The sequence below is a fragment of the Lethenteron reissneri genome, chromosome 41, assembly GCF_015708825.2.
Source record: "Lethenteron reissneri isolate LAM-NWPU_2019-01 chromosome 41, ASM1570882v1, whole genome shotgun sequence".
In the NCBI taxonomy this organism is placed as follows: Eukaryota; Metazoa; Chordata; class Hyperoartia; order Petromyzontiformes; family Petromyzontidae; genus Lethenteron; species Lethenteron reissneri.
The window spans coordinates 11,137,347-11,153,011 of record NC_083819.1 but is presented as its reverse complement, the minus strand read 5'-3'; the positions used below and the strand labels follow the sequence as shown (position 1 = coordinate 11,153,011).

General features: G+C 53.8%; 1 protein-coding gene across 1 annotated transcript in view; it reads right to left on the bottom strand.

The window, feature by feature from the left end:
* LOC133352774 (sprouty-related, EVH1 domain-containing protein 2-like) overlaps positions 1-8,996 on the bottom strand; it is a 67,027-nt gene extending 58,031 nt beyond the window's left edge. Inside the window, exon 1 of the mRNA XM_061568648.1 lies at positions 8,159-8,996. Within this exon, the coding sequence (XP_061424632.1) occupies positions 8,159-8,184 (26 nt within the window). The 5' untranslated portion in view covers positions 8,185-8,996. The remainder of the gene's footprint in view (positions 1-8,158) is intronic.
* Between the last annotated feature and the right edge of the window lie 6,669 nt (positions 8,997-15,665).

The following is a 15,665-nucleotide window of genomic DNA, read 5'->3' as shown; positions in this document are numbered from 1 at the left end:
TCCGCGCTTCCACAAACTCAAAATGTACCTGGCCATTTCCAGCAGTGCCACTGCAAAACATGTTCCGCGGCATCTGCCAACATAACCATGTCTCAGATTGAGGTAGGGGTGTTAGTAGTGGTGGTGGTTAAAGGTCCTTTTCATTGCCAGCACAAACAGAATGGGCTCTCTACCCAGTAAACATTTCTCTCTCTAACCGTTCTGCAGCATTGCCTCTCCACAGTCAGTCACAACAGTGTTTCGCTGCCAGCAGGCTGTACTTGCCCTCTTATCCACCTCGGCTATTTATTAATTTCGAGGTGCATTTAACCTGCAAAAAAATGTGTCTGCACGTACAGTGTTTTAAACTGCCAGATGGTAACGCAGGCCCGTGCGTGTGTCAAGTGTCGCACACTCTGAACAGACATCCACAATTCGTTGTCTGTTCAACACGGTAGTTGGGCCCAAGTTCTGTCCACTGTACGTGCAATGTGCTTTGCGTTATGGCCGATTGCGAAAATGCATTGGGCATTTTACGAGTTATGATTTGTGAAAACGAGCTAATTTCTCGTGCTGTTTAATTCTGGAAGTGCCTCCACGTGCGTACGCGATGCACATGTCAAGCATCACAGTAGGGGTTGTCACTGTACCCAGCGAGGTTCTGCGGTTGCTTAACAAGAATACTACAAACTGAAATCGCAACGCGAGACATCGATGGGTGTGCAATGAACAGCGATGCGGTCTCCTGCCGCTATCGATGGCCGTACTGCCGAGCGGCTATGCCAATCTCGCCACCCAACTGGGCCGGTCTCCACGAAGCTAAAAACTTTGGATGCGTGTCACGGCACCTGGTTGACATTTTCAAGGAATTATCAAAAGTGCTGCTGCTGGTTGCTTCGAATCGGACGTCAGAGACGGTGAATTAATTCACAAGGGCATGCGAGTGTGGCAGTGCCCCGCACCGCCAACCCCGCCCCCCCCCCCCCAAAATGAACATACAGCACTTACTATACTTACATTGAACACAAAGTTCCTCAACCGTGTCCACCATGCCTCCATTGTACATGAGGCAATGATGTTGTTTCGATACGCTTTGGGGGGGGGGCCTTCCATCCAGCAGTGGATTGAGACGGGCAGTGCGTGATTACAGTGTTTATCCGACTCAGCGTGGATTCTCAGCTGTGTAATGGGGGGGGGGGGGTGTAGATTCAAATGCAGGGAATAGAAACGCCTCGTGTTTGTGTGTCAGCCAGGAGAGGCTGCCACGTACTCCTCCCCCCACCGAGGAGGAGAGGCGGTGGTTGTCGTGGTTGTGGTGGTCGTGGTGGTTGTGGTGGTCGTGGTTGTGTGTGTGGGGAGCGGTAGTGTAGTGGTTAGTAGTGGTGTGTGTGTGGGGAGTGGGAGTGTAGTGGTTAGTAGTGGTGTGTGTGTGGGGAGCAGTAGTGTAGTGGTTAGTAGTGGTGTGTGTGTGGGGAGTGGTAGTGTAGTGGTTAGTTGTAGTGGTGTGTGTGTGGGGGGAGCAGTAGTGTAGTGGTTAGTAGTGATGTATGTGTGTGGGGAGCGGTAGTGTAGTGGTTAGTAGTGGTGTGTGTGTGGGGAGTGGTTGTGTAGTGGTTAGTAGTGGTGTGTGTGCGGGGAGCGGTAGTGTAGTGGTTAGTAGTGGTGTGTGTGTGTGGGGAGCGGTAGTGTAGTGGTTAGTAGTGGTGTGTTTGTGTGCGGGGAGGGGTAGTGTAGTGGTTAGTAGTGGTGTGTGTGTGTGGGGAGCGGTAGTGTAGTGGTTAGTAGTGGTGTGTGTGTGGGGAGTGGGAGTGTAGTGGTTAGTTGTAGTGGTGTGTGTGTGTGGGGAGCAGTAGTGTAGTGGTTAGTAGTGGTGTGTGTGTGGGGAGTGGGAGTGTAGTGGTTAGTTGTAGTGGTGTGTGTGTGTGGGGAGCGGTAGTGTAGTGGTTAGTAGTGGTATGTGTGTGGGGAGTGGGAGTGTAGTGGTTAGTTGTAGTGGTGTGTGTGTGTGGGGAGCAGTAGTGTAGTGGTTAGTAGTGGTGTGTGTGTGGGGAGTGGGAGTGTAGTGGTTAGTAGTGGTGTGTGTGTGGGGAGCAGTAGTGTAGTGGTTAGTAGTGGTGTGTGTGTGTGGGGAGCGGTAGTGTAGTTGTTAGTAGTGGTGTGTTTGTGTGCGGGGAGCGGTAGTGTAGTGGTTAGTAGTGGTGTGTGTGTGGGGAGTGGGAGTGTAGTGGTTAGTTGTAGTGGTGTGTGTGTGTGGGGAGCAGTAGTGTAGTGGTTAGTAGTGGTGTGTGTGTGGGGAGTGGGAGTGTAGTGGTTAGTAGTGGTGTGTGTGTGGGGAGCAGTAGTGTAGTGGTTAGTAGTGGTGTGTGTGTGGGGAGTGGTAGTGTAGTGGTTAGTTGTAGTGGTGTGTGTGTGGGGGGAGCAGTAGTGTAGTGGTTAGTTGTAGTGGTGTGTGTGTGGGGAGTGGTTGTGTAGTGGTTAGTAGTGGTGTGTGTGTGGGGAGCGGTAGTGTAGTGGTTAGTAGTGGTGTGTGTGTGGGGAGTGGTTGTGTAGTGGTTAGTAGTGGTGTGTGTGTGGGGAGCAGTAGTGTAGTGGTTAGTAGTGGTGTGTGTGTGTGGGGAGCGGTAGTGTAGTGGTTAGTAGTGGTGTGTGTGTGGGGAGTGGGAGTGTAGTGGTTAGTAGTGGTGTGTGTGTGGGGAGCAGTAGTGTAGTGGTTAGTAGTGGTGTGTGTGTGGGGAGTGGTTGTGTAGTGGTTAGTAGTGGTGTGTGTGTGGGGAGTGGTTGTGTAGTGGTTAGTAGTGGTGTGTGTGTGGGGAGCAGTAGTGTAGTGGTTAGTAGTGGTGTGTGTGTGGGGAGCGGTAGTGTAGTGGTTAGTAGTGGTGTGTGTGTGGGGAGTGGGAGTGTAGTGGTTAGTAGTGGTGTTGTGTGTGTGGGGAACAGTAGTGTAGTGGTTAGTAGTGGTGTGTGTGTGGGGAGTGTAGCGGTTAGTAGTGGTGTGTGTGTGCGGGGAGCGGTAGTGTAGTGGTTAGTAGTGGTGTGTGTGTGGGGAGTGGGAGTGTAGTGGTTAGTAGTGGTGTGTGTGGGGAGCGGTAGCGTAGTGGTGAGTAGTGGTGTGTGTGGGGAGCGGTAGTGTCGTGGTGAGTAGTGGTGTGTTGTGTGTGCGGGGAGCGGTAGTGTAGTGGTGAGTAGTGGTGTGTTGTGTGTGCGGGGAGCGGTAGTGTAGTGGTTAGTAGTGGGGTGTTGTGTGTGTGGGGAGCGGTAGTGTAGTGGTTAGTAGTAGTGGGGTGTTTTGTGTGTGGGGAGCGGTAGTTTAGTGGTGAGTAGTGGTGTGTTGTGTGTGCGGGGAGCGGTAGTGTAGTGGTTAGTAGTGGTGTGTTGTGTGTGCGGGGAGCGGTAGTGTAGTGGTTAGTAGTAGTGGGGTGTTGTGTGTGTGGGGAGCGGTAGTGTAGTGGTGAGTAGTGGTGTGGGGAGCGGTAGTGTAGTGGTGAGTAGTGGTGTGTTGTGTGTGTGGGGAGCGGTAGTGTAGTGGTGAGTAGTGGTGTGTTGTGTGTGTGTGGGGAGCGGTAGTGTAGTGGTGAGTAGTGGTGTGTGTGTGTGGGGAGCGGTAGTGGTGTGTGTGGGGAGCGGTAGTGTAGTGGTTAGTAGTGGTGTGTTGTGTGTGTGAGGAGCGGTAGTGTAGTGGTTTTCGCGTCGTCGTCCCTACATCAATTGCATCTCACGGCTACCACCGCCTTCAGTGATTATCTAATCTAGGTCGACTTAAATTAGTAACCTGCTGCGGTGTGTTAACATCGCCACTAGGGAGACAAAGGCGGCCGGGCGTGGGGCTGGCCACCCCCACACCCTCGTGTTTTCTCACTCGCAGCCCTTTGCCTCAACAGTCTGTTTCAAAGGCTATACGGGTGATCTTTGTCTTGTGGTTTTGGTGGTGGAACGAGCGGGGTTGGGGTGCACGTGGGTGGGGGGAGAGGTATTGTGGCTGTCGTGATTGGTGGTGGAAGGTTGGTGGTGGGTGGTGGTGGGTGGTTGGTGGGGGGTGGATGGTGGTGGATGGTTGGTGGGGGGTGGATGGTGGTGGGTGGGGGTGGGTGGTTGGTGGGGGGTGGGTGGTGGTGGGTGGTGGTGGGTGGTGGTGGGTGGGTGGTGGTAGTGGGTGGGTGGTGGTGGGTGGGTGGTGGTGGTGGGTGGTGGTGGTGGTGGGTGGTGGTGGGTGGGTGGTGGTGGTGGGTGGGTGTGTGGTGGTGGTGTGTGTGGGTGGTGGTGGTGGGTGGGTGGTGGTGGTGGGTGGGTGTGTGGTGGTGTGTGTGGGTGGGTGGTGGTGGTCGCTGTTGAGACAGCGGCACGGATGTATAACGGGCCTGGGCATTTATGAATGAAAAGCGGTCAAAAATAATGCTGGCACCACAGTGAACACACTCGCAAAGACCGAGAGACTCCCCCGTGGTCTTATTTCACGGGCTGGGCGCTGTTATCGCGAACACCGAAGAAGGCCGCACACGAGGGTTGTGGAAAAGGGTGGGGGGGGGCAACACTAACCCCGGCCGCCTTTGTCTCCCCGGTGTCAAATGTTTTACACGCCGAACCAGGTGGTACTCGTTTGAGGCCGAGTCGACCTAGGGGAGGCTCGGGACTGGGTTTCGTATATTGGGCAGTTTTTGTTGGCCGCCACGCTGCCGAGGGCGCGTCATAGCGCAGTGCGCTAACCGCTGCACCACCGCTCCCACGCACCCACTCACACGGGGAGACACACACTCACACACGGGGAGACACGCACACACTCACACGGGGAGACACGCACACACTCACAAGGGGAGACACACACACACTCACACAGGGAGACACACACACTCACACGGGGAGACACGCACACACTCACACGGGGAGACACGCACTCACTCACACGGGGAGACACACACACACTCACACGGGGAGACACACACACACTCACACGGGGAGACACGCACACACACTCACACGGGGAGACACACACACACTCACACGGGGAGACACGCACACACACTCACACGGGGAGACACGCACACACTCACACGGGGAGACACACACACTCACACGGGGTAACACACATTCACACGGGGAGACACACACACTCACACGGGGTAACACACACTCACACGGGGAGACACTCACTCACACGGGGTAACACACACACTCACACGGGGAGACACACACACTCACTCACACGGGGAGACACACACGCACTCACACGGGGAGACACACACACTCACACGGGGAGACACACACACTCACACGGGGAGACACACACACACTCACACGGCGAGACACACACACTCACTCACACGGGGAGACACACACGCACTCACACGGGGAGACACACACACACACTCACACGGGGAGACACACACACTCACACGGGGAGACACACACACACACTCACACGGGGAGACACACACACTCACACGGGGAGACACACTCACACACTCACACGGGGAGACACACACACTCACACGGGGAGACACACTCACACGGGGAGACACACACTCACACGGGGAGACACACACACACTCACACAGGGAGACACACACACACTCACACAGGGAGACACACACACTCACACAGGGAGACACACACACACTCACACGGGGTAACACACACACACACGGGGAGACACACTCACACGGGGACACACACACACACTTACACAGGGAGACACACACACACTCACACACTCCCACGGGGAGACACACACACCCTCACACGGGGAGACACACTCACACGGGGAGACACACACACACTCACACGGGGAGACGCACACACACTCACACGGGGAGACACACTCACACGGGGACACACACACACACTTACACAGGGAGACACACACACACTCACACACTCCCACGGGGAGACACACACACCCTCACACGGGGAGACACACTCACACGGGGAGACACACACACACTCACACGGGGAGACGCACACACACTCACACGGGGAGACACACTCACACGGGGAGACGCACACACACTCACACGGGGAGACACACACACACTCACACGGGGAGACACGCACACACTCACACACTCCCACGGGGAGACACACACACCCTCACACGGCGAGACACACTCACACGGGGAGACACACACACACTCACACAGGGAGACACGCACATACTCACACGGGGAGACACTCACACGGGGAGACACTCACACGGGGAGACACACTCACACGGGGTGACACACACACACTCACACGGGGAGACACGCACATACTCACACGGGGAGACACTCACACGGGGAGACACACTCACACGGGGAGACACACACACTCACACGGGGAGACACACACACACTCACACGGGGAGACACACACACACTCACACGGGGAGACACACTCACACGGGGAGACACGCACATACTCACACGGGGAGACACTCACACGGGGAGACACACACATACTCACACGGGGAGACACTCACACGGGGAGACACACTCACACGGGGTGACACACACACTCACACGGGGAGACACACACACACTCACACGGGGAGACACACACTCACACGGGGAGACACGCACATACTCACACGGGGAGACACTCACACGGGGTGACACACACACACGGGAAGACACACACACACTCACACGGGGAGACACTCACACGGGGAGACACGCGGCCTCCATACTAATGGGGCCGCCCTGGTACAGTGCGCGCGTGTTTCACGGCGTTCTTTTGTCGAGAACATGGAGGGCATTTCCAGGGGAGGGCCGGGGGGGGGGGGGGATGGAGTCGGAGGGAGGATGGAGTCAGAGGGAGGAGGAGGATGAGGAGGAGTAGGAGGGGGGTGAACGTTAAATGGCCGTCACGGCCACGGCCCGTTGCGTTGCGGTCCTTGGGCGCTCTCCGCCGCAGCGGTGGCGAGAGACGCCGACTCCGGCACGGCGGCGGCGGCGGCGGCGCGTTTCATGAATGGACTCCTCCTATGCTAATGAGAGCGATTGATAAAAACATGGCGGGTTCTCTGGGCGGAATGGCGGCACCTGGCGGCCCCCCTCCCTCCCTCCTCCTCTTCCCTCGCCCTTCTCCCGCCCCTGGGCATGGAACCAGAGAGCCCGCTCAGACGATCCCACAAGACGTGTCCCCATCCCTCCCACATCCAGTCCCTCCTCCTGCTCCTCCTGCTGCTGCTGCTCCATCTCCAGAGCCTCCTCTCGCCCTGCATCAGAGGTCCCGCTCCAGCAATGGCCGGTTTTCGTTTTTTTTTCGTTTTGAGACGTCTGCCGTCCTGGGAACTCACTTAGCCTCGCGAGGACTCTCTTATCCGTCTCCCCCCCCTCCCCCAGGTGATTGTAAAACCCGCAGGTCTCCTGGCCCACGGGCTGGTGACACCATCCTGGCTTTCTTCAAAACAGAACCAACAACCTCTGCCACACGCGTGCGTCCCATTATTGAGAGCGGCCGCTCAACCCGTCCCAGGAGTAACAATTTACATCTCTAGCGGAAATCTCAATCCTGGGAAGTCCTGACCTCTCCCTGGGTCATCTCCGCGTGTGCCCTCTTAGCAATGCAACCCGCCCTCCTTCTTCGGTCCTCACACTGGGAAAGCCTCTTGATCCCCTTTGCAAGCACCCCCGAAACACGACGTGCCCAGCACACGCACGGCCGTGTCTGAGGGCTCCACGGTGGCCCAGACGAGAGAGAGAGAGAGCGGCATTGAGAGGGGGTCTGTTCGTGGGAAGGGAAGTTGTTGACGAAGGGAGTAGGGGGGGTGGATGGTGCAGGGGAGCTCGGAGAGTGTAGGTGTTGGTGGATGGAGATGCCGGAGGGAACGGGACATGGGCCGCGTGGTGATGCGTTGGCAACGCTGTGCGCGTTGGTAGGAGGCGAACGAGCTGCGTAGATGGTGAAGGATGTGGTGAGGGATGTGGTGAGGAATGAAGGGCGGAGGAGGGAGGTAAACAGTTGGATGTTGTGCAGGATTGAAGAGACAGATGGGAGGAAATGACGGGAGGTTCTGGACTAACGAGACAAACATTGCGGTGGTGAAGGATTTTTGACGAATGATGATGGGAAGGCAGGACGGAGAATACGAGAGGTTTCTAGATGGACTAGGTACTGGATGGACGGGTATTGATAGAGCAGGTGGTGGTGGTGGGCAGAGGTGGTGTGGGGAGGTGGAGAAGGGGGCCTCGTCCCTGCCACTTACTCGTCTGGGCGCGTCTCTTCGCTCATCTTTCATGTCCTCGGAGCTGGCAGCAGCGTCACACGCATCATGTCGGCCCCTCTCGCGGCTCCCCGCGCACTCCACCCTCCAAAACCCCAGCAGATGACGAAGAGGAAGAGGACGAAGAAGAAGAAGATGATGATGTAGATTGTGGTAACGGTGGGTTAGAGGCGAGAGCGAGAGAAGCAAGCCCGGCTCGTGTGCCCGCCGCTCACATCCTCCTGCTGCCCTGCGTGTGTGTGTGCCCCGTGTGCGCACGTGTGTGTACGTGCGCGCGTGTGGCTAATGACAGCTACATATCTATACGTCGATGTGTGTTTTTGTTATGTATGTAATAGGCGCGGGTGTGTGTGTGTGGTGGCGATGAGGTTTGTATATAGGAGACGTGTACGTGCGTATCGAATGACGAGCCCGAAATTTGCGCGGTGAGGATGGGTACGCGTGCGTGCGTGTGCGTAATATGTATCGTGTGTGTGTGTCCCGTACGTGTAGATGCCTATCTATAACCGTGAATGTGTACCACCAGTGCGTCCACGAGTGTTGGTATGCGATACGGCATCGCCTCTACAGTATATATCGATGCGTGTATCAATGTGTAAGATCCTATGGCTAGCGGTCGTAGTGTCGACTAGAATACGGTATCTCTACAGCGTCTATAATACACACGCGTGTGTGTGTAGCTACGAGTAGGTTGTGTGTAACACAGAGAGCCGTGTGTGTCGCGCTTGAGTATCCACTGCCCAGCACGCTCGCAATCCACGACCCCTCTGCCTGCCCGACTCGTGCACAATCCGGCGGCTGCTGCTGCTGCTGCACCGCGAGGGAGGGGGGGGGCAGGGAAGGGAGGAGGGGGGGGGGGCTGGGGGCAGAGGGGGGGGGGGTTGGGGCTTCCGAGCGGAAGCCAGAGCGGAAACGGACCGCCTCACCGCGTTGTAGCCATGCGCGCCGAGCCACCCCCGTATGTAGTTCTACACCCCCCTCCCTCCCTCCCTTCCATCCCCTCCATCCCCTCCCTCTGCATTCTCCACTGTGTTGGTAACTGCGGCCCCATTGCCCCTGCTGCACTGTTGTCACAGCGCGTGTTGTGCCGTGTGTAGGCTGGAGAGGCTGTGCTGCCTCTGTTTTGCAATGCGCTGTCCACCCCCCCCCCCCTCTAATACAGACGCCCCCTTGCTAAACTAAAAGGCCCCACTGAGCTACGTAGTAGCTGCTTTTCAGAAGCGAGCTGGCTATCACGAATGATAGCTCAACGAAGTGGATTATCCAAAATACTGTAAAACGCACGTTTCTAGATGTAGAGGGGAAAACCGGAGGGGACCTGCAGAAAGATCCACGCGACCACGGGGAGAGAGACGCGCACACTCCAAATATACAGCAGCAGGCGTCAGGGCCGAGATCGAACCCACGACCTCCTGTGTACCAGGCGAGGTAGTCAACATCTCGCCACCTTGATTATGATGAGAGAGGGAGACACGTAAACTCCAAATATACAGCAGGCGTCAGGGCCGAGATCGAACCCACGACCTCCTGTGTACCAGGCGAGGTAGTCAACATCTCGCCACCTTGATTATGATGAGAGAGGGAGACGCGCACACTCCAAATATACAGCAGGCGTCAGGGCCGAGATCGAACCCACGACCTCCTGTATACCAGGCGAGGTAGTTAACATCTCGCCACCTTGATTATGATGAGAGAGAGAGAGACACGCACACTCTAAATATACAGCAAGCGTCAGGGCCGGGATCGAACCCACGACCTCCTGTATACCAGGCGAGGTAGTTAACATCTCGCCACCTTGATTATGATGAGAGAGAGAGAGAGACACGCACACTCTAAATATACAGCAAGCGTCAGGGCCGGGATCGAACCCACGACCTCCTGTATACCAGGCGAGGTAGTTAACATCTCGCCACCTTGATTATGATGAGAGAGGGAAACACGCAAACTCCAAATATACAGCAGGCGTCAGGGCCGAGATCGAACCCACGACCTCCTGTGTACCAGACGAGGTAGTCAACATCTCGCCACCTTGATTACGATGAGAGAGAGAGACGCACACTCCAAATGTAAAGCAGGCGTCAGGGCCGAGATCGAACCCACGACCTCCTGTGTACCAGACGAGGTAGTCAACATCTCGCCACCTTGATTACGATGAGAGAGAGAGACGCACACTCCAAATGTAAAGCAGGCGTCAGGGCCGAGATCGAACCCACGACCTCCTGTGTACCAGGCGAGGTAGTTAACATCTCGCCACCTTGATTATGATGAGAGAGGGAGACACGGACACTCCAAATATACAGCAGCAGGCGTCAGGGCCGAGATCGAACCCACGACCTCCTGTGTACCAGGCGAGGTAGTCAACATCTCGCCACCTTGATTATGATGAGAGAGGGAGACACGCAAACTCCAAATATACAGCAGGCGTCAGGGCCGAGATCGAACCCACGACCTCCTGTGTACCAGGCGAGGTAGTCAACATCTCGCCACCTTGATTATGATGAGAGAGGGAGACACGCAAACTCCAAATATACAGCAGGCGTCAGGGACGAGATCGAACCCACGACCTCCTGTGTACCAGGCGAGGTAGTTAACATCTCGCCACCTTGATTATGATGAGAGAGGGAGACACGGACACTCCAAATATACAGCAGGCGTCAGGGCCGAGATCGAACCCACGACCTCCTGTGTACCAGGCGAGGTAGTCAACATCTCGCCACCTTGATTATGATGAGAGAGAGAGAGACACGCACACTCTAAATATACAGCAAGCGTCAGGGCCGGGATCGAACCCACGACCTCCTGTATACCAGGCGAGGTAGTTAACATCTCGCCGCCGCAGCGCCCATGCGGCCACTGCAGTCCCTCTGCATTGCGACGACGTCGATGTCGTCCCGTCTCCAACAGAGCCACACTCGAATCCCAACCACTCTCTTCGTCGTGTGGGGCACGGCTCGCTTCCCAGGCCACCTTGACCATCGCGTGAACGTGTATCGTCATGTGTATACCGTCTTGAGTCGAGTACAAAGTCTCCCACATCGCACAGCAGCCGGAGCTGTGACGTTCGTACGTGCAACTTCTTTCCCACCGTACGTAGCCAACCGTGCTCATCGGCGGTGCGGGGAAGGGAACAAAATTGAACGAAAAGCAGCCTCATTTTTAAAGATAATGCGATCATCAACCCCGGTCTCAGAGCTCTCGTCTACTGCACCATTATCTCTTTCATCACTAACCAAATCCAGAACGCTCTCAAGTCCTAAAACACACGACTCAGGTAAATGTGTTGCTGACTGCTACAGAGTCTGCCGATGGGAACCATCGATTTAGAGTCATTAGTCGGTGGACCTTTCTCGAACAATGTTTTCCAGAAGACTTTGATAGAATCCTCTGCTCAGGATTAGACTTTCTGGGTCTCATCAGCAGGTCGATCTTATTAAATATCGGTGGGCTTCCGACACCATTGATATCGCTGCCCATCCCCATCCATCGGTGTCAGCTCCGGGTTCGGAGGTCGAGGGTCACCCGGCACACGCCCTCGCCATGTTCCCCATGTTGAGCTGGGCTCATCGTTCATGCGATCGTCATCATCTCAACACATTCGAATGGCATGAAACGGTGGACCTTACTGTCGCCCCTTGTACGTCATTATCTGGATTATGAATAGAGGTGAAGGTGCAGCCCTGCAATAGCTCTCACGCCACAGTTGGGTAGTAGGACCTCGAAGTGGAGACCCACCATCCCGATAGGGTCTCAAAAATAAGTACCCCTCTGTAGAGAAGTCAACAGTGGTTACATTATAGATAGACTTGCCCCCACCACACGAATGTGGAATTTCAATCACTGGCTTGTAGCTGCACACGGATTTGACGCCGCTTCAATGTTCATCTGACCAGGAATTAACTTTGAAAACCCCTCTAGACGGAATTTGGGCGATTTTTCCCCACTGGGCAGACGCCTTAAAAGAGGTTCTTCGTCTCGAGAACTTTAAATTCGAACTGCACCCAGATACTGTCACGGGCCCTGCCTGTCAGTTCACGCCGTGCGATCTGCGTTATTATCGCCTGTGCCTGTGAATGCCTTTCACGGGCTACGCCAAACAAAGGCAAAGCTTCTCGAGGAGCACGCCCTCGTTATAGCTCGCCAACGCCGAGGCTGCAACCCGCAGGGACTTATTCCTAGCTCCACCTAATTCTCACGTGCGTGCGTCCTATTTAAAGACGTCTCTATCGACGCCCGTCTCGTTATAGTTATTGTTGTTATTGTTGACATCGCCCCCAGCCATATGTTGAGAGGAACCCGGTGGGAGGTGGAAGGAGGGAGGGAGAGAGGCTGGATGGGGGGGGAGGAGGCGGAGGGGATGGCAACTGGCGGTGGGGGTTGGGCGAGGTTTGGGGTAGGAGGTGGGAGGAAGAAAGTACAATAAAGTAACATTAAAAAATAAAGTAACAATTAGGAAGAGAGAAGGAAATCTTTGGCAGGCGGTCTGCGGTGGCTGCGGTGACCAAAAACGCGACGGAGAAGCTGTCAAGGCTCGGCGGAGGGGAGACAAAAAAAGAGACCGCCGCGTGTTTACAGAAGCCACGAGGGCTGAACGATTAATCGATTTCAAATCGAAATTTGAAACAGTGCGATTAACAAATCGCAAAGGCTGCGATTTGAAATTTCCTATTACTTTCTTATTGGAATTGTTTTATTATTATAACTTTCTTTATTTAACTTCTACGTTTCATTGTTCTCATTCAATAACACATTTTAATAAATACATGTTGGAAGCAATTAATGTCTTTTAAGTTCTCATCCTTGCATTATAATATATAGAGAAGTAAATATTTTGATGGTATCATATGATCATGCTCCATCACATGTTTTAAATCTATTACACAGTGAATGTTGAATTGAAGCTTGACTTAAAAAAATTCAATCGCAAATCAAATCGCAATATGTCAGAAAAATCGCTTTGAAAATTTTTCCCCAAATCGTTCAGCCCTAAAAGCCACCACGTGTCGCCGTTGATTCACATTCAACCACAAGCTGCACCGAACAAACTGTTGGGACACGTGCTCTTAGCGAGTAGCACCTATGAAGGCCTGGACGGCACACCAGGGGGTAGGTGGCCAGCACCACGCCGACCGCCTTTGTCTCCCCAGTGGCGATGTTTTTACATACCGTGCCGGGTACTCATTTGAGGCTGAATCGACCTAGGGGAGGCCAAGTACCGGTTCAGATAATCGCCATTGGTGTTGGCCGTGAGCGGGAATCGAACTCGGATGGCCTGGTTCGTAGCGCGCTAACCGCTGCACTACCGTTCCCCACAAACACATACACAAGCATGTTTGTGTTTCTCATGCCCGACATGGTTACATAAAGGACATTGGCACACGTGTTTGTGTGCGAGATGCTTGTGTGTATCACGTGTCTGTTGTCCCTTATTTAACATGTAGGATCACTTATACAAAGCAGAGCTGAATATGTCCACTATATAATTCTCAGCACGATTGCAGACTGTAGTCGCGTCAGAGCGTCAGGATAGCTGGTCGTGCACACACGTGAAGACCCAAGGACACTCGTTCCACAGGGCAAATGTGTTTTTTCTGTAACAGTTGCTGAGAAAATCGGAACTAAAGGGGCGTTTATCCATCTAGGCACACGCTGAAAAATGTCCTTACATTTGAGACGTTTGACCGATTGGTATCAGAAGCAGAATATGTATTTATACTGCTGAAATCCGATGAGCTGTAAAGCTCTTTTTCACAGATGTCCAGTAGGGGCGGGTCAGAACGTTACAACAACAAACAGTACAGACACGTTAGGAGTGCCAAGTACAAGAAAGGTAAACAAATAACTTAAAACAAAATATACAAATAAAACTAAACTTTTTAATCTTACCAGGCAAAGCCCCGCTGAGGTATTAACTTATTTTTCAGAAGCGACCTGGCCACAAATGATAGCTCAACGAAGCGGCTTATCACGTGGAAATGTATCGCAGACAAATAATCTAAACGCGTGTTTCTAAATGCCGGGGGAAAAACCGGAGGACACGGAGTAAAATCCACGCGATCACGGAGGAAGGGAACATGCAAACTCCAAATATGCAGGCATTGTCAGGGTCGGGATCGAAACCACGACCTCCTGCACACCAGGCAAGGGATTTAACATCTCGCCTACCACGACTCAACAACTTAATCCCCGGAAACACCTGTGAAATCCACTCCGCATCTCCAGGTATGTAAACTCAACACCATTCCGTAAAATGTTGCTATTCCTCTTTCACACATCATCATCATCACAACCACCACTGTATTGAGTAAAGACTGAATTCCGCTGCTCTGTACTGTCAGGCCAATGGTTTGAGCATGCTCAAATGCGTGACAGTGATTATTCCCTCATTGCAGCCCTGGTAGCATATACTGCAGTTGGAAATTCTACATTACCGTGGCGGGGGCGAGTCTACCCAAAGGACTGCCACTCTTTTGATTCTCACAACGCGGTGCCTATTTTATCGACCCCAGACGGAGTGTGGACCACGGATCGGGCTTCCCTAACTCGCAACCTTCATCTTCCGAGCTACAGCAATCTCAGTCATGGGAAATGTGGCCCCGTGTTGAACGTGGAATGTGTACAATTACAAAGGACGTGCCATGCAGCTTAAATACAATTCAGCTACCATTACTATGACATCATATACGGTATTTTAGTTAAATGTAGTTAGTACAGTATATATAATTGCCGTTAAAGTAGTCCTACGATGCGGTAGGCTGTTTATATCACACAGAATAACGGAGCTGGTAGTACCCCCCATTCTACCATATAAGACGCACCCAACAACGTGTGCCAGACGTCAACAAATCTGGTCTCACGCACGCACACGGAAAACCCGATTATAAGACGCACACACCAAAACATTTGCTTTAAAATACAGTACAAGCGGGGGGGGGGGGGGGAGAATTGCAATCTGGAGTGTATGACGACGACATGCAGCGTTGTCTATGTGCCGTAGACACAATGTGTGTGTTGTGTACATAAGCACAGACCTCGCCTCTCGCACAAACACGCCCCCGATGGCCACTAATAGGAAGACCGCTATTTGTGCTCAGCAAAGTACATAAGCAACACGCCTCATTCTCACGCAGCTGCCGTTCCACGTGAAGCTCCCAAGTATTTGTTTTACACATCCCATCAGCCGCTACGAGAGTGCATAACTCCAAACACAGCACTGGCTCCATTCACAAGCAAACCCTGCACCGGGTTCGACTCTGGGTGTCTCATCGGCAGTCCGGCTGGCTTGTCGGAGCATGCAAAACGCCCCTGCACGCACGCGGCCATAATTAAGGACACGTCAAAAGCTAAACTGATAAAGGCCGAATGGAAACCATACGTTTAATGTTGTGTACCCAACATAGCATGTGATGTCCAAAAGGGGCCCACGGTTTTCTGTTTTCCTCCGTACCTGTGCTGTTTCGTGCTCTTGCAGTCTTAGACGAAACATTGTGAA